The sequence below is a fragment of the Vitis riparia genome, chromosome 10, assembly GCF_004353265.1.
Source record: "Vitis riparia cultivar Riparia Gloire de Montpellier isolate 1030 chromosome 10, EGFV_Vit.rip_1.0, whole genome shotgun sequence".
In the NCBI taxonomy this organism is placed as follows: domain Eukaryota; kingdom Viridiplantae; phylum Streptophyta; class Magnoliopsida; order Vitales; family Vitaceae; genus Vitis; species Vitis riparia.
The window spans coordinates 5,405,702-5,431,303 of NC_048440.1; the positions used below are offsets into that span (position 1 = coordinate 5,405,702).

General features: G+C 34.2%; 1 protein-coding gene and 2 long non-coding RNA genes across 5 annotated transcripts; all 3 read left to right on the forward strand.

Annotated features, from left to right (window-relative positions):
• The first annotated feature begins 1,282 nt into the window (after positions 1–1,282).
• Positions 1,283–4,120, forward strand: LOC117923677. 2 transcript variants are annotated; one of them, XR_004652661.1, is made up of 4 exons: positions 1,283–1,909; positions 1,983–2,192; positions 3,234–3,343; positions 4,016–4,120. It is a non-coding gene; the product is annotated as an uncharacterized LOC117923677 (long non-coding RNA). The 2 variants fall into 2 exon arrangements; XR_004652662.1 differs by having other exon boundaries at positions 1,983–2,153.
• Positions 4,121–10,720: 6,600 nt separating this feature from the next.
• On the forward strand, positions 10,721–13,287 carry LOC117923680. 2 transcript variants are annotated; one of them, XR_004652667.1, is made up of 3 exons: positions 10,721–10,739; positions 12,229–12,327; positions 12,422–13,287. It is a non-coding gene; the product is annotated as an uncharacterized LOC117923680 (long non-coding RNA). The 2 variants fall into 2 exon arrangements; XR_004652666.1 differs by lacking the exon at positions 10,721–10,739 and having other exon boundaries at positions 10,939–12,327.
• Positions 13,288–14,044: 757 nt separating this feature from the next.
• Positions 14,045–22,009, forward strand: LOC117923675 (probable glutamate carboxypeptidase AMP1). Its single transcript, XM_034842086.1, has 3 exons — positions 14,045–14,526; positions 21,545–21,697; positions 21,818–22,009. Exons 1-3 carry the CDS (start codon positions 14,476–14,478, stop codon positions 21,893–21,895), a joined length of 282 nt encoding a protein of 93 aa, XP_034697977.1. The 5' UTR covers positions 14,045–14,475; the 3' UTR covers positions 21,896–22,009.
• The last annotated feature ends 3,593 nt before the right edge of the window (positions 22,010–25,602 follow it).

Genomic DNA, 25,602 nt, shown 5'->3' on the forward strand with positions numbered 1-25,602 from the left:
TGAGATTTAAAGTTAGTTTAACGATGTTATTAAAAAACACTTTCAACCTTAAAATAATAATACTTAATTTTTTTTTACTTGAATTCTTCTTGCAATTTTTATAATGACCAACACCTATATGTATTTATCATATCCACGATGCAACACTTCTCTATGCTCCTTAATAAATCACCTTAAAACCATGTGGAGGTTTGATAACTTAGTTACTTATTAATATTTGTTTTTTCTTTCTAAATAAACGTTCAAGATTTTTCAAACTTGATCATAATTTTTAAAGTTTTTGAACAAGAGGAAACAATGACATGTATAGATTTTCTTATAATTTTATATTTAACACACCTATATAAGATTTTCAAATCCTTTTTATACCTAAAACCCAAGTAATTTAGTCAATAATTTTGAAAAGATTTTCAAAACAAACATACCTAGGATGCTTATGTATTATCCCATCAAATTCCAAAAAATAAAAAAATAAAAAGCCAAATTATATATAGTTAGATAGGGTAAGGTAGATCTAGTAATGTCCCACTCAAATTTCCCATAAAAACATCTTATGTATTATATCATCAAATTTCAAAAACATAAAAATAAAATCTTATAGATTTTTTAAAATCAAACTGAATTCCTATAAATGTAAATTTAATTTTTACAACATAAAAAATAATTGCATTTCAAATACCACAAAAAATTTAGATAAAAATAATGTTATAAATTTTAAATAAAACTAAAAAGTAAATTTATTTTATAAATTGAATTTCACTCACCTCTCTTGAGGTTGAGTTAAATGTCCTTAACCACAATTAATTTAAAATTTCATCAAATATCATTTTTTATCTTATTTATTTGTTAATTTCATTTTTTTTCTTTCTTCAAGTTTTGAAAATTTATCACAATTGTATAAAAAAACCAAAAAAATAAAAATTATACTAAAATTTCATAGTACTAACTAATAATAAAAATAAAAGATAACAATTTTGTCATAGTTATTAGCTATAATATAAATAATAATAAATAAAAGAAATGTATTTGATCACGTGTATTAAAATGATAGTCTTCTCACCTGTTTATGGTATATGATTTTTTTAAAACCTTGGATAATTTTGGCTCACAAATGTGTATGATTTTAATGCAAATTTAGGAACTTTTTGGCCATTGTGCCTTTATGGTAATTGTCCAAGGGTAAAAATGTAAATTTATTGTCAGAACTCAGAAGTGAAGTTAGCTTAGCTCTCATGCGGACGATTAGTAGTAGGCGCTGTTCTGCACAACCTCCAAGAAACGCTCAAGAAAACTGGAAAACGAATCGCATATAAAGGAGATTTGAGAGACAGCCTCACTCCATGCTTTCCTATCAGTTTCTCGCATTTTCCCGAGAAAATCTCACGTCATTTCCAAGAAAAAGCCCTACCACCGTATGGTTTCCAACCTCAAGCTGTGATAAGAGATGTTTCCTCCGGCTGACGACCCTCCCGATCTAGGGATCCCACCCAACCGCGGCCCTCTGCCCGTCAGGAGAAACCCTAACTCTAAACCTAACCCTCGCGTTCGTTCTGGCCATCGACGCAATGCCCGGCCGCAGGGGATTCGGGGGGTCCGAGCTCACCGAGGCGCTCTACGTGGGATTCTTGACGTGTTCTTTTATTGTTACTGCTTTGTTTCGTATCTGTTTCTCGCATTTTACCGAGAAAATCTCACGTCATTTCCAAGAAAAAGCCCTACCACCGTATCGTTTCCAAACTCAAGCTGTGATAAGAGATGTTTCCTCCGGCTGACGACCCTCCTGATCTAGGGATCCTACCCAACGGCGGCCCTTTGCCCGTCAGGACAAACCCTCGCGTTCGTCCCGGCCATCAACGCAATGCCCGGCCGCAGGGGATTCTGGGGGCCCGAGCTCACCGAGGCGCTCTATGTGAGATTCTTGACGTGTTTTTTTTTTTTAAATTTTTTATGCTTTGTTTATAGTTGTTCTGATGATCATGCAGAACAAAATCGGCGTGATAGAGCAGGAGTGGTCGTTTCTTGACGGAATTAAGTCTGGGACATCGTTGAAGTTCGGGTAGGAAAGTTTGTTAAGGAGGTTTGGAGAGCGGGACTGACTCGATCAGTTGCGGTCAGAAATGAGGATCGGCGTTCGGAGGCCTGGGCTTGCTCTTGTGAGTTTTTGCTTTGAGAATAGAGAATGTTTGCGTGAGGTATAATTGTTGGTGATTTATTTTACCGAGTCTTTCTGTTTTAGCTGTTGCAATTGGATTGAATTCTTTGTGTTCGATTTGATTCTTCTTCAATTATGTTAGAGAATCTTGTTGTTGTGGGTGTTGCAATTGGGAATCGAATTGCTTGGATTTGATTTGACTGTTCTGGATTTGTGTGGATTAATATTGATCTGATGAGTGTTCCGATAAAGAATTGAGGTTTATGCATATTAATCTTGATCTGTTTTGGCTGTTGCAATTGGGATTGAATTCTTCGTGTTTGACTTGATTCATCTTGATTTATGTTAGAGAATCTTGCTGTTGTGGGTGTTGCAATTGAGAATTGAATTGCTTGGATTTGATTTGTTTGCATTTTGATCATTTGAATTCTTCAAAGCCCTTATTTATCTCACTCCTATTCTTAAACCCTTATTTCTTACTTCATGCTTGCAGTATTTCTGTTGTAAAATGAAAACATATAATATTAATTTCAAACTACTTTGAAGTAAAGTTGCTTGATGATTAATTAATCAATGCCTCTTAATGTCAATATATTTATGATTTTCCTATAAAGAGACCTGATCTCTTAGTGGTTAGTTAAATTGAATTTTGTTTAGGAATAGAACATATTATTACCATCCAGCTTTATTATTGATCTCTGCCCTAAATCCTAATAACTGGTTATTTATTAGGTATTCTTTACTCAATAAGAAAATGCCGTTCCATTGATATTTTTCTCTTTCATATTAAAGTGAAGAAATTTTGGTACATAGTAGTGCATTATTCTGAGTGCATGCTATCTTAGCCTTCAATATCTGTCAATATCTCCCATATAGATTAGTGTCATTATATATTACCCTAATATTTATTCAAATTTTTCATGCTGTGTCCCATATAGATATCAATTGGTACCTTTATTGATATCTCTTCATTTTTAACTTTCATATGAATATTATGTCAATGATTTATTAAGTTCCAAAATATATTTCAATCATCTAAATAATTTATCATTGGTTATCTATTATATTTTCTAATATTCAGGTAGTGCATCTGGAAATGGATCACGTTCACCCTTCAAATTTGAGTCTCCCATTTCTCTCAAGTCAGGACAAAATGAGATTGCTCTTTTGAGCATGACTGTTGGCCTACAAGTAAGTTGCCCTCCTTTATTTTATTTACTTAAGTGCTTGACACTTGCTGGAAGGATCTGGTTGTTTGTTTTGATTGCCTCACACTAACTTTTTATGGTGCAATGGGCTATATGCTTCTATTGGAAAAGAAACACAGTGCAGACATACATTGCCTTCTCCTATGTGGTGTTTTAACCTTCACAAGTCCTTCGGATAAAATGTTCATTGCAACTAGCTAGTTTGCAATTGCTTTGTTTGACATCTTTTTGTACTTTTTTATTATTTCAGGGCTAATTTTCATTTCCTGGATGATGACATTTACTCGTCATGAGATATACCGGGGGTTTTTAAAATGTCAAACACCATTTTTATAGTTATTGCATTAGTCAATTGATTGCTTTATGTCTCTCATTTACATTCATAAGTTGGATGTAGGGCATATGCAAAAGAACTTCTTGCCTTTTATGAGACTAGCTGTTGTTTTTTTTATTGTTGCTGTTGTTGAACTTTTGCACCTAGGATATGCAAGTCAGAATGAATATGCATTTTATTAATTACAAACCTACTTGCTTATGGGAATGTATTGTGGACTACAACATGACTTGAACTGGTTTGAAGTTCCTTTCATATGCTCTTTATCACTAACTGATTTTTTATTTTTTGTTTTTATTTTTATTTTTGTGTTGTTTGTAGAATGCTGGACCATTTTATGAATGGGTTGGAGCAGGGTTAACAAGTGTAAAGATTAAGGGTTTAAATAATGGAATAATGGACTTGTCTACATATCCTTGGACCTACAAGGTATTTCTCTTTGTTTTGCCTATCAATTTACATCTTAGGACGCTACTATTTCAAAGCATTTTGATCTCTTAGTTGTTGTAAGAACCTTGAATAGTTTTTCCCAACAGAATGTTGATCATATTTCTGGTTTACTATAAAACTATTTTGAACAGCCTGGTTCTATTCTTTTATGGCCTAGATTATGTACGCCAGTTTTTGGTTTCTGTAAATTTACTACTAGGAGATCACACAATTTGGATCCTTCTCTATTTGCTTGTCAATCATAGAGGTAGTGTCCTGATGAATACAGAAAATTAATTCCCCTGCTGACTAAATTAGAACAGCCATTATTTTAGCCTTTTGGGGCTTACAGGCAAACTGCATATAGTTCAACTCACAGAAGGGCCTAAGGAAAAAGGCTTAAGAATCATCTGTTAAAATATTTCCTTTCAGATTCACAACTCTAAAAGTGAGGCTTAAATGTTGTGCACTTAGGCTTCCTGCCCAGAGAATACTTCATATCTAAGAAATTCACCTTTTATATTAACCTAAAACAAGGTCTGTCAACTGACAAGTTTCTTTTCCTGTGTTTTATTTTATTTAATTTATTGATTTACACCAGTCATTTCATATTTAACTTGAGTTCTTTTAAATTTATGATTAATGAATAAATCACGTACCATCAAAATTCTAGCAACCATCAGAAGAATAGCTTGGGTATTTTGTGTCAAATTTTATTGGTTAGATACAATCTTTATAACCTAAACAAAAAGTGGAAAAGATGGAAGATGTAGATATTTTTGTTGATCTCCATTGTTTTACTAAGTTTAGCATCAATTAGTCATTCACCAAATGAACAAATCTCAACCCTTATAAGGCTAAAGAAATGAAAATCAAACTTAATTTGGCATGGAACAAAAGTGGGACATACTTGGGAACTCTATTAGCTATTCTAGCATAAGGATAATTTGTAAGTTTGGAAATTATGGGAATATTTTCGAATTTGAGCTCCTACTTCTCGAAGGCTTAGTTAGTTAGTGCAAAGTAGCATCTTGTATTACATAGTTCCCCATTGGATTGGCTTTTGAGAAGTCAAGATTTCCTTTTTAAGCTGAATAATATGAGCTTTCAAGCATATTTGGGTAGTTTTATTAAAGAGTTTTTTGACTTAAAAAATAGCTCAGTATGAAATCGAGGAAAATGTTGTATTTTATAGAAGCCAATTTCTTACTAATGTAGGAGCTTTTTCATATTTAATGGAAGTTTTTATAATATCAATTTTGCTTCTTCAAAATAATAACTTCGATTTCACTTAAACTTCTAGCTAAAGCTAAAAACAAGAAGTAATTCTTAATGGCTCTTAGTTTCGAGTTGAAAATAAGCTTCTAGCAAACTTGACATGCTAAAATAATGTGGTAGACTAGTAGTGTATAATTGAGTTGGACACCCTAACTTGACTACCGATCAAGTTGTTGTATAACTAAATCCAACCCCTTAGTAAAGTTGGTTGAAAATACTCTATGTCAACTCCAATCAAGTAATTGTATAATTGTGATGTAGGACAATCGTAGGATGGTTGTACACAATCAAATAGGTGGACTAGGATTTCAATCTTTTAGGATTTAAGAAGGAAAATGAATAATAAAAATTATGGTAATGGGGAAAAGTAAAATAAAAGATAGGAAAAGTAAAATAAAGGATAAAAGATGGAAACATTAGTGTCTTAGAAGAAAAATAATGGAGTCTCACCATTAAAATTTGTAGGGTATGCAAGAATTATAAATCATTGGTCATTCATTAATTCAGTTTTACATTGATTACCCTTATTTGTAAGCTTTAGAAAACCTTAAAACCTGAATAAAACTATGAAAAAAGAAACCTAACCAATATAGCAACTTGTTATGACTCTTATTTATTTCCTAAAACACCTAAACCTCTAAATAATAAGATTAAAATAAAATAGTAACTTTTTGTCTAAAATTAGAAACTTAACTTTATAAAAACTTCTTGTAATAAGAGTTTCTAATAAAGAAGACTTCTAGATTTTTAAGTAAACTCAAATAGAAACTTCAGAAAAAAATGTTTAAGAAATTAGAAAGTTTAAAAATGTAGAAACTTCTTTTAAGGAGAAATTTCCAATAACAAAACTTCTCAAATTCTAAATGCAACTCAAACACTAATTATTAGCTAATTATGACTCTAGATAGCCACATTAGCGGTAAAAAAACACATTGTGTTAGATGAAGGACTTGAAATACATTAGAGTTTGAGGTTGTAAGATTATAGTTGATTTTTTTTTCTCCATTTTGTTAATGTATATATTGAAATACATTATTTAATTATTTTATTGTCTCTATTTTTATTTTTATTCCTTATTTGTTTGTTTTAGGATTTGATTCAATTTACATGGTGCTTGGTAAAATTAAAACTTATTGACTTAAAATGACTTTAATTTAAATTTTGTTGAATTTGTTGACTTAAAACTTATTTCTTAATATTTACTTTAAGTCATTAAGTTGATTTACCAAGCGTATGCTTAGTCTATTGATTTTTTTAATTTTTACATATTGCTCTCTAATAGCTTAGTATAAAATATGAAGTATGTTTACCAGTAATTTAATAGTAACTGATTTACTTTGTCATAACTTAGCGTTTAACATTTACTATGTTAGTAAGCTTGATTATGCTAAGTAACAAGTAATAAATAATAACTAAGTAAATGTTTAGCTGCAGTGCCATTTTGATTACTTTGGTAACATCTAAGGACTTAGTTTTGTATTACAGGCTTATAGTATGACTAAATTGGTAGGGACAACAACATATTTAGTATTTGAATAGTTGAATTTTGAATTGTATTCACCTACAAAATTTTACAATTAAGGATCTACATGTTAAAGGAATAGTGGTTAGAATATTGAGATGCATGTTCAAGGAAGTAGGGCTGTAACTTGTAAGCTCTCTCTCAAGATGATTAAGGTTAGGCATGCTTGAAGCAACACATGGGTCATGCAGGAAGTTGTGTCCAATTTGGTGTAAAGTTTGTATTGAAGCTAGGGTATATTTGATGAAACATACTAAGGGATAATGGTGAAGAAAATTTAACGATTTTGGATATTCTAAGAGAGAGATTGTTTTATGGCAAGTTGTATGCATCGCTTTAATTTGGGTGGTATGGCAGGAAAGAAATGCAAGGATTTTTTAGGATAAAACAAGGAATTAAGAGAACCTTTAGGATTCTATTCATTTCCTTGCTTCTCTTTGGGCTTTTTGTTCTAAGGTTTTTAAGGAGATTCCCCTTAACGTGTTACAACTTGATTAGTTAGCGATGTGTAATCCCAATGGGTTGGCCTAACCTAGAGAGTTTGCTTGTTTTTACTTTGTATTTTCTTGTATTTGATTCCGTGTAGTTTTGTTTTTCTTTGGTGGGAAGATTCCTCATCCTTTTCTTGTACATCCTTTTTATCAATATATTCCTTTGTCGTTTCCTATATAAAAAAAAAATAATGCTGAAGAAATAAAGAAAATGAAATTATAATTGGAGAAAGAGTTGAGGTTGAAGCATGATGATAAGAGGAGATTTATTTGAACCATGTGATGACTTGGATTGGCTTATGAATATATGGTCAGCAAGAGAGTCCAAGGATACATAGAGAGGAAGGAAAGATCAATAGAGGTTAGGTCATGTTGTCTGGCCTAATATGTTGAGGGAGGAAATTGCGAAGCTTTAAGATAGTGTGGTGGAAGAGGAGTGTGGTACTGCGGTAGCTCAAATGGACCTTGAGGCTTTTATCCATTACCACATTCACTGTGATTGTAATCTGCAATGGATTGCTCTGAATGCATCTGCACCTAGGTTGACTATACGAGTTATTGAGCTTCACAGAGTTGGAGTTATGACAACTTGAAATCAGGAGTTCCTTGATATAAACTTAAAAAACAAACTTAGTGAAAGTGTTTTCCTAATTATAACATATAATCACCTGCCTCTGAATAGTCATTGTGATTCTGTTGGATGCAACCCATCTTAGATGTGGTTGCTGAAGGCAGGAAAAGTTTGACTAGTCCTACTCCTTATGAAGATTCATGAGGTTAAAAGTGAAAAGTTTGCTTATTAATTCATAATCACCTGCCTCTGAATAGTCATTGTGATTGTGTTGGATGCAACACATCTTAGAAGGGCTTGCAAAAGTCAGGAAAAGCTGGAGGGATCCTATTCCTTATGAAGATTATGAGGTTAAAAAGTGAAAAGCTTGCTAATCGGAAGAAACGATAATGACTTTCAAGGAAATTTGGAAAGAGGGATTACCACTATGTGGTGGCTAGGGTGGATTCATGAAGAAAAACATAACAAATATCTAATAAAATCCAAGATGGCTCCAATTTTTCACAAATTGAGTGATGGTTCTATATGTGCATAGTATAAATGCAAAGTATTTTATGGTCTGATATACAAATTAATGGATGAGATCGAAGGAAATTACTCTCCAAGTGGGTATATCCAGTCAATTAGCCATCAAGGCCTTGGAAAAGATGTTGATTTAAAAAATGTTACATTTTTTTTAGCTGGTCTTATCTTGATGACAATGATAAGAAAGCAATGTAAACAGTGTATTGAAGTGGGTTGAGAAAATCACCATGTAACCGCATGAAGAAATTTCCAATGATTATGAATTCTACGTCCTGCCAATGCAAGTGTAGAAGGGTAGTAATTAGCAAGTCACAATTAGCCATGTATTTACATTAGGGTAATATGGACTAATGAAAAAATACTTGTCCATAAAATTATGGCCAATTGAAACATTCCACAATGAATAAATGTTCATTTGAAAGTTTCTACACTAATAAATTTTCAAAAAATAAAACAACTCACTGTGGTTGCATGAGGTCCTCAATTGAGGAAGGTCAATTGTTTTCTAATTATATGGACTAATAAAATACAACTTGTCCTTAAAATTGTGGCTAATTAAAGGTTTCCACATTGAATAAATTTTCAAAAAATATACCAATTCAATGTGTCACATGAAGCCAACAATTTTAGGGACAAGTTGTATTTTTATTAGTCTATAAACTTGCCCATGAAATTGTGGCTAATTGAAAGTTGCACATCATATTTTAGATTATTAAAATTATTTGTTTAAGTAACTTTAGTTCATTGCAAAGATTAAGGAATAACTCTATTGTGATTGAAGACTACAAAAATATTGTCTTTGTAACTCCTAGAAAGGAGAAGCCCTTAACCTTCAAGGCTAAATTCAAAAGACATGAAGTTGAGAACTTTCTCTCCAAGTGAGGCTCAAGCTCTTCTAGGGAGGTTCAAGACATTTTCAAAAGAGGTGTGAAGTGTCTTTGAATTTGTTATGGGAGGCTCCAAAGTATCTTTGAATCTAAAAAAAAGGCTCTAAAAGATCTATGACTCTTCAAATGAGGCTCTAAAATGTCTTTGGATCTTTAAATGAGGCTCTCAAGTATCTTCTAGTCCTTAGAGGAGGCTCTAAAGAGTTTAGGAATCTTCAAAGCTTCAAAAGATCTTCAAAGTTTCATGATTAACATCTCTAAAAGGCTTCCTTGATTAAGATCAACCTATTCAGGTTCTCCATCAATGTTTTTGTGAAACTTCAAGACTCTAATCTCGAAAGGCCAAATCAAGGATTTCACTTTCCTTGGTTATAGTTGTTCAAATCAAGATCCAATTCAAGTAAAAAAAAAAAAAAAAAATTGAAATCAAGACTTCAAATGTTCTAGTCTTCAAATTTTCAATCAATGTTTTATTGAAACTTCAAGACTCAAATCTCCAAAGGTTGCCTCTATCCAAGCAAGAGTTTTCACTTTCCTTGGTTATAGTTGTTCAAATCAAAATCCAAATCAAGTAATAGAAAAAAAAAAAAGGCTCAAATCAAGTCTTCAAATCTCCAACACTCAAGTCAAGTTAGGCTTGAGGCTCTAGTATGCAAATATGAATATTCAAAGGCTTCTCAATTTGGGATTAGTTTTCTTCAATTCCTCAATTGACAACTCCATTGGAGGAAGACACAGGAGATACACTTTTTCTTTTCCCCGAAAAGGCAATAGAGATTGTAATCATTTTCAAATTAAAAGGAAAATTTTTTCCAATGTTTTCCTAGTGAAAAATGTGTTAATAACAAGAATACATATAATCATCTTTATTGCACCGTAGAGTTGTGACGCTTAAGGAAAAATTAAGGTATATGTTCTACTGATGCATAAAAGAACTTGAAGCGGGGAAGTCAAAAAAGGCTTTCATCTAAGTGAGGATGATCATGCTTGGAAAAACTTTTGGTTGAAGACAACTGTTATTACTTTTTCTGTTTATTGTAGCACAGATGCACAACAGCCCATACTCTAGCAATCTAGATAAGTTACTAGGAAATCTATTCTTCAAAATCTGCCTTTTATTTCTACCTCCAGAATTAATACACATACATGCAATTAAAAATTCCATGACATTTGTGACAATATTAAAAATTAAAGGGTGAAACTAAACCAGACATACTTTATTTTTGACTAATATTGAACGATGACAAAAGGTGCATCTCTTACCAAACTTCTTGTTTGTGTATGCTTGTGTAATTTTCTTACTCAATTTGTTTTCATTTGTAGGGAGTTGCAAGTACTGATGGTAAGTTTCATATAAATTTGACCATGTTGTAGCTCAAATGAATGTTTCTATGCAGCAACCTTTTTCTTCTCATTCCTTATATATATATATATATATATATATATATATATATATATATATATATATATATATATACGTACATACATATATATCAATTACCATTAAGTTTTTTCTCTCTCTGTGATGTCTCACATGTTTTTATGGTTTAAGCATTTTTTATAATTGTTCTGGCATTTCTACCAATCTGTTAATTTTGTGAATTTCTTACCTTGTAGTACTGATGGGTGAATTACAGGGACAAAATCATAGAGCATATGATTCAACTCTGCAATTGCAGATCTGCTATTAATTCATTCTGTCTTGTCAAAAAGCTCACTAACACTAGGAATGCTTAACGTTGTTCCATATCAAAAACCATTTAACATAGTTTGACATGGATTTCTTAGATATGCAAATAGAGGCTTTGGATTTTATTGATTGGAATGAATATTTCTGGTACAAAATAGAATCTTGCTTCCTGGTACAAGCCAACCACCACTGAATCTGATCTTATTTTGCACAATTATCTAGACAAAATGCGCTATTTAGCTAGAGTAATCATTGTTTTCCAAGATACAATTTTTGTAAGGTATATCATGCAAGCTTAGTGGTATGGTGCTTGCAATTTTCTTAATTTTCTCATGGAATTTAGTTTTGACTTAGCCTGTTTATTCCTCTATGATCCTCACATCTTATCCTTCATGTTGTTTTTGAGGCTAACTTGATTATCATTTTATATATGGTATGTTTATGTTTTTACTTTGGTGCAACATGCATTGCGGTCTTCAAATGAATTACCCATTTACTTGTATGAATTTGGTCTAATTCATTCTACCACCTTCTTAGAAGTATTATCTTCTCTAGGTGATTGCAGAACAGGTCTTCAATAGAAAATTTATGAGCTATATGTGATTTTATTGCCACAACATAATTTAGATGGATTTTATTCAAAACTTAGCATTACTGAGGAGGGATTCCTTTCCAACTTTCTTGATGTAAATGGAACTATTTGTTTATACTCCAAGTGCATCAAATTATTAAACTAATCAACTCTACTTTCTGAGGGCCTGAAAAAAGACTTACTTCAGTATAAAGGAATTAGAAACTAGAGCTATACATTGTTTTAGTCTAATGAAGGTAAAATCTAGCATAATGTGGAACATGATTTTGTTGCAATCTTAGAATGCTATGTGTTTATTGCAATTTCCTTGGTAGAGTTGTATCATTGAATTCCAAAGGATATTGGAGCATAACCTTGCAATATGTCAATGATTTAAATAAACTAATTATCTTCCAAGTTGTGTAACAATTTTTTACTTCAGCTACTTGATAATGATGGAAAGTGTTATTCTAATTATTAGTTCGACTCAATTATGTGCAACTCCAAGATCAATCAATTTTTCTGCTGGACCCTCTTGGGGACAGTCACTCACCTTACTTTTATCCTCAGTATTTGGAGTTCCAATTGAGGTAACTATACAACAGCAACACTCCAGCCAGCCTATTCCTCATATTTTGGTCAAATGTGCAGATTATCTCATATTATTAGGTAATTCACAGAAGACAAAAATAAATGGATAATTACAATTTATGTTAATATCCATTTATGATTTCATCTTTTTTTGTCATTTTTTGATTTTTAGGATTAAACTCACCACACGTATTTAAATCAGAAGGAGACAGAAAAGTTATTCAGCATTTGGTTTCATTATACAATAAAGGTATCCCAAGCTCATATTTGATGCTGGTAATTTGGTTGACTTACAGGCTGGTTTGTTGACCTTATTTGCAATTGCAGATTCAAACACATCATTTGTGTAAACCCAGTTGATGCTGCAGCCTTAGCCAAATGTTATCTTGCAAGCCTTCCTGAGCCTTTGACCACCTTTGAACTCTATAATGAGATCGGAGGGGCTCGTTCCAGCATACATGTGATGAGAAATATACTGAAGAAACTTCTTAGTGTGAACTACATGACATTAGAATTTGTTACTGCACTTTTGCTCCATATTAGCCAGAAGTCACTTCTTAACAAGGCAACCAACACTTCCCTTTCTTTCTCTCTTGTTTATTTGCTCATGAAAACAACTGCACACTTGAGGGAGACCAATTATTCCCTTCCTTATTGGCCATTGAACCAATAAAAATTGTGTATTATGTGGATGTGAGGATCACCATGCTTTGCTTGTGTATCTGCACCAGACATACTCATTACAAACATATACTACTGATTCAAGAGAATAGAGATGAAAATGATCAGCTTGTGCTGATCCCTGCCCCTCACCCCTCCACAGTCCAATTTCTACAATTTGCAGTACGATTGCATCTTGCACTCAATAAAAAACCTTGGGGAGGAATGCTTACTTAATGTGTACTTAGGGTTCCCAATTTTGCCATTATCTTGTATGGCGTCTATTATGTACTCCACCTAACTAAACAATAGCTAATAAGTTGCAGTCAATTGCTATTTGTATTCCCTTTTCTTTTATATAGCTTGACCTTTTTGTCATTTAGTATGTTCCAAAAGCTTGTGTTGAGTATAATTTTGTTGCTTCATGGTAATATTCACTGTGATTTGTTAAACCACGTCTTTGCTTGCTTGCCGTTGTAGTTTGCTATGTATGTCCGCACTTGCATGTGGGAGTTAATTATTCTTCTTATGGGTGGATGCTTTATATCATTCAATAGATGTGTTTGTTTGTGTAGCACGAGTGCATGTTGAGTTGAGTAAGGGATTATGGTCCTATGCATAGTCAATGTATTGGTGGTTAAGAAAATACAGCTAGGTCAATTTTGTTTCTATAAAAAAAACCAAAAAAATAAAAATTATACTAAAATTTCATAGTACTAACTAATAATAGAAATAAAAGAGAACAATTTTGTCTTAGTTATTAGCTATAATTTTTTTTTATTATAATAAAATGAAATATTTGCATAGCTTGAAGTTATGAAATATTTTTTACATAACTTCTATTTATATGAATTTCATAAAATAGTACAAAAAGATAGAGAAGTTTCCAAAAAATACATAAATACATTGTACAAAGATAGAAATCCCTTGGATAATGTTTTAGATTTTTTTTTTAATAAAAATAAAATCATAAAATCTTATTAAACAATAGATTTGAATTTTTATTTGATCAAATCCATTATATTCATAATATAAATAATAATAAATAAAAGAAATGTATTTGATCACCTATGTATTAAAATGATAGTCTTCTCACCTGTTTATGGTATATGATTTTTTTAAAACCTTGGATAATTTTGGCTCACAAATGTGTCTGATTTTAATGCAAATTTAGAAACTTTTTGGCCATTATGACCTCTCACTGTGCCTTTATGGTAATTGTCCAGGGTAAAAATGTAAATTTATTGTCGGAAGTGAAGTTAGCTTTGCACTCGTGGGGACGATCGGTAGTAGGCTCTATTCAGCACAACGTCCAAGAAACGCTCAAGAAAACTGGATAACGAATGACCTATAAAGGAGATTTGAGAGACAACCTCACTCCATGCTTTCATACCAGTTTCTCGCATTTCACTGAGAAAATCTCACGGCATTTCCAAGAAAAAGCCCTACCACCGTATCGTTTCCAACTTGTAAGAGATGTTTCCTCATCAACCGCGGCCCTATGCCCGTCAGGAGAAACCCTAACTCTAAACCAAAACCCTCGCGTTGGTTCCGGCCATCAACACAATGCCTGACCGCAGGGGATTCGGGGGGCCCGAGCTCACCAAGGCGCTCTATGTGAGATTCTTGACGTATTCGTTTATTTTTACTGCTTTGTTTCATATCAGTTTCTCGCATTTTACCGAGAAAATCTCACGTCATTACCAAGAAAAAGTTGTGATAAGAGATGTTTCCTTCGGCTGACGACCCTCCCGATCTAGGGATCCCACCCAACTGCGGCCCTCTGCCTGTCAGGAGAAACCCTAACTCTAAACCTAACCCTCGCATTCATTTCGGCCATCGACGCAAGGCCCGGCCGCAGGGGATTCGGGGGGTCCGAGCTCACCAAGGTGCTCTATGTGAGATTCTTGACGTGTTCTTTTATTTTTTCTGCTTCGTTTATAGTTGTTCTGATGATCATGCATGTGTCTTTATTTCAAGAACACCCATTTCTAAATAGTAATATTTACTTCCTAGCAAGACGTATTTTGGAATGACAGCAATGCCTAATGGTTTATTTTTCTCTGTTTCTTTGATTTTATAACAATGCTCTTTTTGTTTCTTTGATTTTTAATAATGCTCATTTTGGATATTTCAATGGGAATTCATCCATTTTCTCGGTAACCAAACCTGGTGGCATTTGTTTGTCTCTTAATTTATGGGATACATTCTGGAATAACAATATTTGCTTCCTAATATGAGAAAATTATTTTCAAAATGGTAGTCATAACAATGCCTAATTGTTTGTTTCCTGTTAATTTTGTAGAGCTACCAGTAGTAAGTGTTTGCTGATTTGATTTTTCTAAAATGCATATATAGGATTATCGTATTGCCTACATTTTAGAGGAAGTCTTAAGGTGAATATTGCATTTTGTGTTTTCTCAGCAACCAATCATTCCTGTTTTTATTTATTTATTATTTTTTGTTTTAATTTCTGTTGTGCCCATTTTGGATGAGAAATGTACCATTGGGTTTGGTATTTTGGACTTGGAGGACTCAGATTTTGAAAAGATTTCCCAAAATTCCATCTATGCCCATTTCACCTTAGTTGCTTACTCCATTTTGAGGTCCCTTGAGGGCCCTCAAATGCCCTACCACTGGAGAGGTGATGCCCTAGGTCCCCAACCCGGTCGGGTTGGACCCGGTCCAACTCTTTTGAACTTCACGTACCAGGTTAGTACGTTTATTTTTTCCCTGTCATTGAAAACTTTCATGCTTGATGCTATTGGTTTGTATAGAGCTAGGATTGGAAATTATATCTAGTGTCAATGTGGATTGTGGAAAGTTTGATCAGGTTTCAATCTGGGTAGGGTGCTTGAATGAAATGTTTTACCTTTGGCAATTTGATAGAATGGGGGGATTAGGGGAAAATAGGAAGAGGTGAGCATAAGGAGGTCGGACTTTTTTTTTTTTGGTGATAAGCAGGTTGGTTTCTGGAAGCAGCTGAGTAGTGTTAGGGGTTTTGACTCCTATCCTCCAATGTTCCTCTATTAGTATCCAATTAACAAGTCTCATCTTATCATGTCTCTCTCAAGAGTGTGAGTATGCTTTGTTTAATTTTTCTTTGGTTTGCATGTGTTTCTTTTTAATACTGTAAAGAAAAAAGAAGAATATTCTCACGTGTGATTCTCAAGATGATTGAAAGCAAAGAACTAAATTCATCAAAGTTCAATCAAATTTGAAACATTTAATTTTTTGTATGGGATCCCACAAATTGTGTGTCCTAATCCTCTTTTGATGTTATCTTTTGTTATGTTGACATGGCAATATGGAATTACTTATAGGTTTTAAAGGAAATTAATATATAAGCTGTGAGAAGTTGTCTTTACCAATTAATGTTGGCTCTAGCTCATGGTCTTTACTTGATTTCATTGATTGGTTGGGATAGGTTTTTTTAAAAGTATACATCGTGTATACTTTTAGGTGTATTTTTTTGGCTTTCTTAATACAATTGCATTTACTTATAAAAAAAAAAAAAAAAAAAAAAACTTCATGGAGTTCATACCACCCACGGGGAACTTTGTGTTCTTGAGTGGGAGGGCCTGCCAATTAAACCACCTTAGGTCTAAAACTTAATAATAAGAATTTCATATCCTTGCATTTTTCCACATTTTTATCTTCAATTTCTTGTGCTGATTGCAAAGGGCATAGGGTAAGAATTGAAACTTGAAATTATATGATAGGTTGGGTTTGGACTGATTGTTGTAGGATTCACAGTTTCTCTTTTCTTTTCTCATGACATCTTGGCAATCAAGTGAGCTTAACTGTTAGTGGCTTAAAGAGCTTGACCATACAAAGTGACTTAGTCATTCAAGTATTATGTATCTGTAGTGTGTTCTGTGATAAAAAGTTAGGTGATTGAATCTAAAAAATCCTCAAGAAACTCATAAACTCCAAAATGTACTTATCTTTTTACATATTCTTTTTATGCTAACTTTGAACTCTGGTGGTTATTAGTTTGAACTCGGATTTTGATGCTTAAACCGTATTTTTGTACAAGAAATTCAAAATAACCTTACGACAAAGTAATATTGTAAATCGATGAACAACATTAGTTTTTAATACTTTACAATACATAATTCCTGGCTTGTTGTGAATCATGCTTGTAGATTTGAAAGTTGCTCCCTGGTAATAAGAAGCATGATACTAAACACGTTCATTCTATAGTTATTTGATGAGGGATGCATTATTTCCATATCATTCATTTATCTTATTGTTATTTTGGACTCCCTTTCTTCTCTTGCTCAATATGGATTGGTTCTTTGGAGAAGTACATTAAGTCTTTGATTTACAAGGTGAATCTCAAAGGTGGATTGAATGTGGTAAAAAAACCTTCTTGCCTTAAATCAACAATTTTTTGGGATAAATACTGCACTATACCCAGTCATTCGTCTTAGCAAAAGAGATGGGTGTTAAAGAAGCTTGTTTGGTTCTAATTAGTTTAGTAAGTATGGGGTTTGATTTTTATTTCTTCCCATTATTATAAGTTTAGCATCTTTAAAATTGTTATGTTTTAGCAGGTTTAGTCATATATGTTCACAATATAATGGGAAGGCTTGGTTTTTTGAAATTTTAAGAGTTCATCTCCTCTTTTCACCTATTTTTTGGTATTGAATGGTATATCCGTCTATCTATTGTTTAAGGCTGATCTTAATCGCTTGTTATAGATGGCAGCTCTAATGATTGAGATAGATTAGTTACATGCTATATCATTTTGGTGTTAGATCTGAAGGTTGGGATATTTGGGGATTCAAGAAGTGTGTTTTAACTGGTACAGTTTCATGGTAGTTGAATTTAGAATATCATGTACAATGATTGGGAAACTTGTTAGCACGTTGTTTGTGTCAAAATATTGTGTGAATGGCCGAATTCCTTAGTCTTGAGTTTTGTATATTATATATAGACTTTACAAAGATGCTATACATGGAAAGCAAATAAAAGTAAATAAATCCCCGCATGATTCTATCCCTATACATGTAAACTATAATTTGTCAAATAATATATGCTAACTGTACAGAATAATAAATGGAGAAATAAGGAAACAATTGTGGGCTAAAATGAGGAAAGAATTGTGGGCTAAAATAAGGAAAGAAGTGTGGACAGCAAAGTTGTCCTTTGACAGCCCCCCTCAAATTGATGCAGGTTGATCAACAAGCATCAATTTGCTACTTAGCAAACAATATTGATGATGAGGTAGAGCCTTGGTGAAGATATCAGCAATTTGTAAGTCAGTGGAAATATGTGGAAGAGTGATAACACGAGCTTCAAAGGCTGCACGGATAGAGTGACAGTCCACTTCAATATGCTTTGTGCGCTCATGATAGACAGGATTGGCCGTGATCTGAATAACACTTGTATTATTGGCATGTAGAGGTGTAGGATCGGTCTCAGAAAAATCTAACTCTCCAAATAATCGAAGATCTCCAAGAGCCTAGAAGCGAAGAAACCCAAAGAAAACTCCAAGATCACACCACAGATGTATTGTCACAACCACCAAAAAAAAAAAAAAAAAAGAACCCAAAAGTTGGGCTAGAGTCCGAGAGCCACTAGGGCTAAATCCGAGAGCCCCTAAGGCTAAATCCGAGAGCCCCTAGGGCTAAATCCGAGAGCCCCTAGGGCTAAATTCGAGAGCCCTATGGCTAAATCCGAGAGCCCTTAGGGCTAAATCCGAGAAAACCCAAAGAAAAACTAGAAAGCGTGTAAACTCTAGGTTTAGAACACAAGCTCTGATACCATGTCAAAATATTGTGTGAATGGCCGAATTCCTTAGTCTTGAGTTTTGTATATTATATATAGACTTTACAAAGATGCTATACATGGAAAGCAAATAAAAGTAAATAAATCCCCGCATGATTCTATCCCTATACATGTAAACTATAATTTGTCAAATAATATATGCTAACTGTACAGAATAATAAATGGAGAAATAAGGAAACAATTGTGGGCTAAAATGAGGAAAGAATTGTGGGCTAAAATAAGGAAAGAAGTGTGGACAGCAAAGTTGTCCTTTGACAGTTTGATGATAATGTGCTTGAAATTTGAATTTGGAAGAATCAGTCATGAAGCTGGAAAAATTGTACTAGATGGTGGCAGTTAACAGACCTAGTGATGATGAAATTCTTAGTTCTTATTGGTTCTGAACTACACATTACTGGATTCCATTGACAGCTTAAATCGGGGCTAGGTGGTTTTGTGCTGCTGTTTTCTCTGTTATTTATTTATTTCTTTCGTTTGCTCCTTTGATGGTGCATCTTGAGTACCTCTTGTGTACATGAGGTGCACCCCTTTTTGTTAGCCGCTTTTTATTGCATCTTTGCTATAAAATAAATTTTCCATTTCTTGTTGGATCTGAAAATACACTAAAATGAGGTTTTGGGTACTATTGTTTCAATGGAGTATTGTTATTTTATTTTTTGGAAACCCATGGCTTGAGATGAAGAGAGATGCAGTTACAATCTTGCAGTTGCATCAGTTTGTGCAAAGAAGATGGATGGAGAAACAATTGAGAGGAAGTTAACTTGAGGATAAATGCTCTACTTTGGATCATCTTCGGATGGCTGTTAAAAGGAGAAAGATGGAGAAAACTGGAAAGTGGGAGATCCTTTGTTATATGCTTTTATTTGTATCTTGTTAAGAAATAATAGTTTCACTAGTTTTGAGGAAGGTTCAAAGCCAAACAGAAGAACTGTTAAAACTGAGTGGGATGGGAACTCTTTGGCAAGTTGCTCTAGCTATGAAGCTCCTATCTTAGGCAATCAATCAGCAACTACCTAATTTTGGTTTACATCTTTAAGTCTATAAAACAGTTTAATCATATGTCGTGAGGAGTTTTGACTTTCTTTTGTTCTTCTCCTATTTTATGTTATTATTTAATGTCGATTCTAATTTTTTATTGATTAGATCTCAATTATGAGCTACGGCTGTTATGCAGTACATAGTTAGTGGTTGTGAGACTAAAAAAATTCAATGGGATTTCCTACTGGGAGGAGGGGCTCTCAAGAAAAAGCCCCATCTAGTGAAACGGTTGACAATTTGCAAAAAAGAAAAGGGGTCTAGGCATTAAGGAGTTGTCCATTCTCAATAAGTCTTCATTGGAAATGGTGTTAAAGATTCGCTTTGAAGAGAGATATGCTTTGGAGAAAGGTTATAGTAGGAAATTTTGGAGAAGAGCCAAGTGAATGGTGCTCTTGGGTAGCGAGAGAAGGCTATGGTGTTAGCTTGTGGAAGTCAATAAGAAAGGGTGAGAAATTATTAAAACTAAAACAAGATTTGAGGTGGGCAATGGGAGAAGAATAAAGTTGTGGCATGATGTATGATGTGGTAATGTTCCCTTAAAGGACTCTTTTCCATTTCTATTCTCCTTTGCAACTTCCAAGGAGGCTTGGGTGGATGATGTTTGGGAGATAGAAGACGAGATGGTCCTATAGAACATGTGCTTCTCAAGACATTTTCAAGTTTGGGGGATAGATAATGTTGAGGAGTTTCTTTGGAAGCTTTAGATGGTTTGGAAGGCTAGCCATTCTTGGTGAAATCTTTCTACTCCGCCTTGGAATTGGAGGGTCTAGTGTCATTCCCCTCAAAGATAGTGTGGGCTCTTGAGCTCCTATCAAAGTGGATTTTGTATATTTTTTTTTATTTTGTATTTTTTGTTTTTTTTTGTTGTTGTTTAGGAAGTGGTTTGGGGAAGGATTCTTAGTGAGGACCGACTTAAAATAAAAGGATGGCTTTTAGCGGGTTATTGTTGTATGTCTAATGATGTAGAAGAATTAGTGGACTATCTCCTTATCCATTGTGGGAAAGTTAGAGGGCTATGACACTTCCTATTCTCTTTGTTTAGCATTTCATGGGTTCTCCCACATTTGGTGAAGGACATGTTAATGTGTTGGAATTTGACTTGCGCGCAAGAATTAACTTGTTGATATCTAAGTACTAGATTGGGGCTGTGGTTGTAGCTTGCTTCTTTTTGTTTCCTTACATGTATACTTCTAGTGTATTGTGCTCACCCCTTTTTTATTGGTGTTTTTAATATATGTATTTATTCTTACTTGCCTATCAAAAAAATGTAGTATGTTGGTTATTAATTCATTCTTTTTGGAATATGGGATGTCAATAACTGCCTCTTTAAGCTTCTGTTATGCATTATTACCATGATAATAGCTTACAGAGGCTCTTATGATTATGGCACATGCTTCCTCTTGTAGGATTGCCATCCGGTTGAGTCATAGTGGTGCACATCACTAGGAGAGATATTCCTACTTCCATGATATCAGTGACGAAAAAAAAAAGAGAGCTTAAGTCGTTAGTTTATGTGGTTTTAGCGAATTATGTGCTCATCCCTGATGTGAAACCTCAGACTGATTATTAGCTGGCAATTTGCAACCATTGTAGATGAATCAATAGTGGATTTTTTCAAATGTGTATGAACTCAAGAGGCTACCATCACCATCACCAGTTTTTACTGTCGCTGCCTGAATTGCTATATGCACTTGCTCATTTATTTGTTCTAAAAGTAATCCAATTAGCTAGGCTTGTTCTATTTGAATGGTTGTGTGTATTTAACACTCAAAAGTAATTTGCTTGTGTTGTGTGGTTTCAGATAGGATCTACTGACTGGGTCGAACAAAACCTTTTGAATCAGGGTTCTAAAGTTGTAGCATACCTTAATGTAGACTGTGCAGTTCAAGGACCAGGCTTCTTTGCTGGTGCAAGGCCTCAGCTAGATAATCTTCTCATTGAGGTTGCAAAGAAGGTAGAAAAAGATGGCAAAATAAGTTCACAAGATTGTTAATGTTCAATCTATTTGGATCTGAATTGATGACAACACCTGGTATTTCAAATTGTCTAAATTGTGATTTAAACTGAATTCCAGGTCCAGGATCCTGACTCAGAGAGCATGACCATATATGATAACTGGATGATTACAAATAAAGTCATCAATGTAAGTTAACCCTAATCTTTAGCTTTTCAAATCATTGGAATGGTTGCATTATGGTTGTCCTCATGCTTTTACCCATCTTTGAAAAACACAAGGTTCCAAGTAAATGAAGTTATGAAACATTACAGACCCTTTTTTGGTTTGTGGAGGTTGATCTTCACATGTGAAATGATTGTCCTCCTTTGTAGGTGGCAATTCAAATAAATTTATTTGTTGAATGTACAAATGACCGTCTAGGATTCTAAGGAAATTTGTTTCAAAATTCTATTATTCTCTTGCTGATGCTCCCTTTGAAGTAGGATAGCTCCTTAAACTCAGAATAAAGTTGTCTTAAATCACTTGTTTAGTTGGACGATGATGTTTAGGGTATTGCATGGATTTTAAGGCTTGTCAAATTGGATAAATTCTTATAGGGTTTATTTGAAATTTTGGTAGAATGGGGTATGCTTAAAAAGTTCTGAAATTATGAAAAGAGGACTGAGTTGTGAAATTTCAGGACGATAATTAATTCAAGTTCTTTGTTACTTGGATAAATGTGCTGTAGAAGTCGGGTTTTAGGTTAGAGAAAAGGTTTCATCTTGGAGAGAACAAAATTTGCGTATTTCATCATATTATACCACCAATCATCACACCAACTTATTCATGCTAATACCATGACCACCACGACCACAGCAGTATTGTTGTTACCACCACCTCCACTATAGATGTTTATCACTTAATTATCTCCTTTTGCCCCTCAGTACCACCCCGTTCCAAGTTACACCATTTTTGGAAGTACTTTTTTTTTTTTTTGATCAGAAACGGAGAAGATTATATTAATATAAAAACAAATACAAGGAGAGATAAAAGAGACAAGAGAAAGAGAAAAAACCAAGGGAAGGATAAGAGGTCCTTCCTACACAAATAGAACAAAGGATAAAACTCCCAAAAGTAGAACTCTAAAAACAAAGAGAAACCCCATCCATCTTCAAACTTTTGAACCGCAAACCCCAATCCAATTGAGTTGTAGAATGTTTAGAGGAACTCCTCTAAAAGCTTCAGTACAAGAAGCCCATAGAGAAGAATAAAACCGGATCAAATCCCATACCATCTCTTCCGTTCTCCCATTATCCTCAAAGATCCTATTGTTTCTCTCTTGCCATACCATCCAAATCAAAGTAAGGCAAGCAATTTGCCAAAGTGTCTTGCCTCTTAATGAGTTCCCCAAGCCTTTAAAAGTAATAACCAACATGTCCTCAAGGCTCCTTGGAGGGACCCAAACCAACCCTACTAGATTGAACAACTTGTGCCAAAGTCCAATGGTAACGGGACAATGAAGAAAAAAGTGGTCAATCGACTCTCCATTTCCTTTGCAAAGAATACACCATTGAGGATAGAAGGCTTTGTAGGGTCTTCTCAATTGCAACTTGTCATTAGTGTTTACCTTCCCATGTGCTACTAACCAAGTGAGGGCCTTAACCTTTGAAGGGACTTTTGAGCTCCATAAAAACTTGGCCGGAAGGAACATTAAAGGATTTGAGACTTTTGACAAGGCCAAGAAAAAAGATTTCATTAAAAACAAACCTGACGAAGACAAAGACGACGCTCTTGAATCTGATAAAGAAGGAGAGAAAAGCACAGAACTAAGGGAGGACATTAATCTTTAAAGGAGATCAATTTCTGAATCCGTTAGATTGCAGCGAAAGTTAAAATTCCAAGACAGTGGTGAGGAATTGCCAAGGACATTTGAGATAGTGAGGTTTTTCACAGAAATAACTTTGTAAAGACTAGTAAATTGAGAACACAAAGTTTGGTTACCCCACCAAAGATCTTGCCAGAACTGAATTCTCTCCCCATTGCTCACCACTAGGCGGACAAAAGGGGAAAATTCCTGGAAAACTTGAGCAATAGCCTTCCAAGGACATCTGTGTGACCATCTAACCACCGTGTTGGCATCCCATCCATTAGGATGTGTCCCATATATATTCGCAATAACCTTATGCCAAAGACCACTCTTTTCTCTAGGGAACCTCCAAAGCCATTTCCCTAAGAGAGCAATATTTCTCATAGAAGTCTTCCTAAAGCCCAAACCTCCCAACTCCTTCGGTCTACTAACAACCTCCCATCTGATAAGGCGATCTTTCTTCCCTTCCCCCGCCCCAGACCAAAGAAAATCCCTTTGCATCTTCTCAATCTTTGAAGCTATTGATACTGGGATTTTAAAGAGGGAGAGGAAGTAACTAGGGATGTGAGACAGACAAGACTGAATTAAAGTAATTCTCCCTCCCAAAGACAAATAGGCCTTTTTCCACCCATCCAGCCTCCTCAAAATTCTCTCAACCATCGGATCCCAAAAGCCTATTGTCTTTGGGTTCCCTCCCAAAGGAAGGCCTAAATAAGACAAAGGCCACTCTGACACTCTGCAATCCAAAATCGAAGCCAAACTAGACAACAGCTCCTGCCTAGTGTTAATACCTGAAATGGTGCTTTTTTCTAAGTTCATTTTTAAACCAGATACTTGCCCAAAAACCAAAAGAATAATCTTGAGGTTTTGAAGATGTTTCATAGAGGCTTTAGAGAAAAAGATGGTGTCATCAGCAAACTGTAACAAAGACACTCTAGTCCTATCCCTCCCCACAAAGAAACCCTCAGTTATCCTAGTTTCCTTTGCTCTGATCATCAACCTACTTAGAACATCTGCTACTAGAGTAAAAAGGAAAGGAGAAAGAGGGTCTCCTTGTCTCAAACCTCTAGAGGCCTTAACCCAACCCTTTGTATTCCCATTAACTAGGATTGCAAAACTAGATGAAGACAAACAACCCCTCATCCAAGATCTCCATTTCTGGTTGAACCCCTTCCTTTGTAGCACATGATCTAAAAAGCCCCAATCCACATGATCATAGGTCTTCTCAAAATCAATTATGAAGACTACCCCTTCCTCCCCTGACCTTCTTTTCTCATCAACCACTTCATTGGCTATCAATACAGCATCCAAAATGTGTCTCCGTTCCACAAAGGCTCGAAAGATTGTTTCATGAAGAACTTTGCGTAAACGCCCTGATAAGACCTTAGCAATTATCTTATATAAACTTTTAACCAAGCTAATAGGTCTATAATATGTTGGTATTATTTGTTGATTTGTGTTATTTTTTGTGCGCATTTGTGTTTTGTTTTTTGTTTGTGATTTCTTTGATTTTGGGTGAGAACAACTTGATTTCCTTTTTGTAGCATTTTTGCATGGAATGTTATTTTCCTTTTCTCGTCTTTTCATTTAATGTCGGTTTCTTTGCCCACAATTTATAACCGTATAACTTCATTTTTTCAGGTTATTCGGGAGCAGGTGAAGTGTATGAAGAAGTACTTTTTTGGTAAGTTTCATTCGAATTCTCCCATATCACATCGTTCGTTATGTCTGTTATGTTTGGGTATTATTTTTTGACTTTATGTAAGCGTTATAGAATTTATTTAGAATATTTTGATTTCTGTGTTTGGTTGTGGGTTTTATGTGTGCTTTTTATTTGTCATTTATTTGATTGTTTGTGACAAGTATTTGATTTCCTTTGAATTGTGTTTTTCCATGGGATGTTATTTTGATTTTCTCGTCTTTTCATCTGATCTCGGTGTCTTGTCCCACCATTAATAAGCATATAAGTGGATTTTTCAGGATTCTCGGGAGCAGGAGAAGTGTGTGAGGAAAGTCTTCTTAGATAAGTTTTCTTCGTATTCCCTGTTCTTTCATA

Bases quoted from the DNA above. Each gene is read 5' to 3' on its own strand.
- LOC117923675 (XM_034842086.1), top strand. From the start codon at position 14,476: ATGCCTGACCGCAGGGGATTCGGGGGGCCCGAGCTCACCAAGGCGCTC. The intron at 14,527-21,544 runs GTGAGATTCTTG...GTGTGGTTTCAG, and splicing joins AGCTCACCAAGGCGCTCTAT to ATAGGATCTACTGACTGGGT. The intron at 21,698-21,817 runs GTAGAAAAAGAT...ACTGAATTCCAG, and splicing joins TCATTGAGGTTGCAAAGAAG to GTCCAGGATCCTGACTCAGA.